The sequence below is a fragment of the Momordica charantia genome, assembly GCF_013281855.1.
Source record: "Momordica charantia cultivar OHB3-1 chromosome 4 unlocalized genomic scaffold, Mcharantia_2.0 BLBB01000004.1, whole genome shotgun sequence".
Classification (NCBI taxonomy): domain Eukaryota; kingdom Viridiplantae; phylum Streptophyta; class Magnoliopsida; order Cucurbitales; family Cucurbitaceae; genus Momordica; species Momordica charantia.
The window spans coordinates 13,426,198-13,427,573 of NW_028275162.1; the positions used below are offsets into that span (position 1 = coordinate 13,426,198).

The following is a 1,376-nucleotide window of genomic DNA, read 5'->3' on the forward strand; positions in this document are numbered from 1 at the left end:
TTTGAGTACAAGGTTAAGAAATCTACCACGAAGTTATTATCTGTTGCATGCATGGAAAATGGGTGTAAATGGGCCCTACGTGCAAGAAGAATCAAAGGTTCGGATACCTTTCTCATCTCAACGTTTTCTGAGAATCACAGTTGCCAACGACCGACACTGGCACATGATCATCGACAAGCTGGTAGTTGGGTCGTGGGTCAGTTGATAAAGTCAAACTTTGAGGAGGTCAGCCGTTTGATACAGGCCTAAAGATATTGTGAATGATATGCGAAAGAATTACGGTGTCAATGTCCGATATGAAAAGGCATGGCGAGCGAAAGAAGTCGCACTGAGCCTATTGACGAGATCGCCTAGAAAGTCGTACTCTACTTTACATAAGTATGGAGAGGCTCTGAAGGCCGTGAATGAAGGAACGGTTTTTCACATGAAATTGGAGGACGACACATTCTTCAAGTACGCATTCATGGCCTTAGGATGCTCGATTAGGGGTTTTGGAAGTTGCATACGACCTATACTTGTAGTTGATGGAGCACATTTGAAGGGGAAGTACAAAGGAGTACTACTTACTGCATCCTCAATAGATGGCAACAACCAAATTTACCCTCTTGCATTCGGTGTTGTCGATAAGGAGTGTGATGATTCATAGACTTGGTTTATCGAGCGGGTTAAGATTTGTATAGGTGACATAAATGGCTTGGTTTTTGTATCTGACCGGCATCAAAGTATCACGAACTCTGTGGCAACGGTGTTTCCTGATGCAGCGCACGTCACATGTATGCATCATTTAGCGATGAAATTGAATGAGAAGTTTAGAAACGAGGGAATACAAATAATTTTCGCTAAAGCAGCAAAGGCGTTCAAGATATCAAAGTTTCGATACTATTGAGGCCAACTAGCCGGATTCCCAAGAGTCGAGAAATACTTGGAAGACATCGGATTCGACAAGTGGGCTCGTGCATATCGACCTGGAATGAGGTATAACCAAATGACCTCGAATCTTGCTGAGTCCATGAATGCAGTACTTGTTCATGCTCGTGCTTTGCCAATAACAGCTCTATTTGAAAATTACCGAGCTCTACTACAACAATGGTTTTATGAGAGGCGGACAGCTGCCTCTAGTCGAGGAACAGTTCTTACTGAATATGCAGAAATTATTCTTAAAAAAGAGGCAGAACGAGCTCGATATCATCATGTCAGGCCAATTGATCGGTTCGAATTCGAAGTGCATGATGGTACATCCAAGGTAAGTGTCAACTTGAATAGCAAGACCTGCACGTGTAAACAATTTGACTATTTCGAGATTTCATGCTCTCATGCCATTGCTGGGGCGGTTTTTCGAAACATTAGCGTGCATTCATTATGTTCTAATAGGTAGT

The 1,376-nt window shown here is 42.7% G+C and overlaps 1 protein-coding gene across 1 annotated transcript; it reads left to right on the forward strand.

Annotated features, from left to right (window-relative positions):
• The first annotated feature begins 265 nt into the window (after positions 1–265).
• LOC148211866 (uncharacterized) lies at positions 266–646 on the forward strand. Its single transcript, XM_088122937.1, has one exon. The coding sequence runs from the start codon at positions 266–268 to the stop codon at positions 644–646; it is 381 nt and encodes a 126-aa protein (XP_087979063.1).
• The last annotated feature ends 730 nt before the right edge of the window (positions 647–1,376 follow it).

Excerpts from the sequence above, each read along its gene's own strand:
- LOC148211866 (XM_088122937.1), top strand. The coding sequence starts at position 266 with ATGCGAAAGAATTACGGTGTCAATGTCCGATATGAAAAGGCATGGCGA.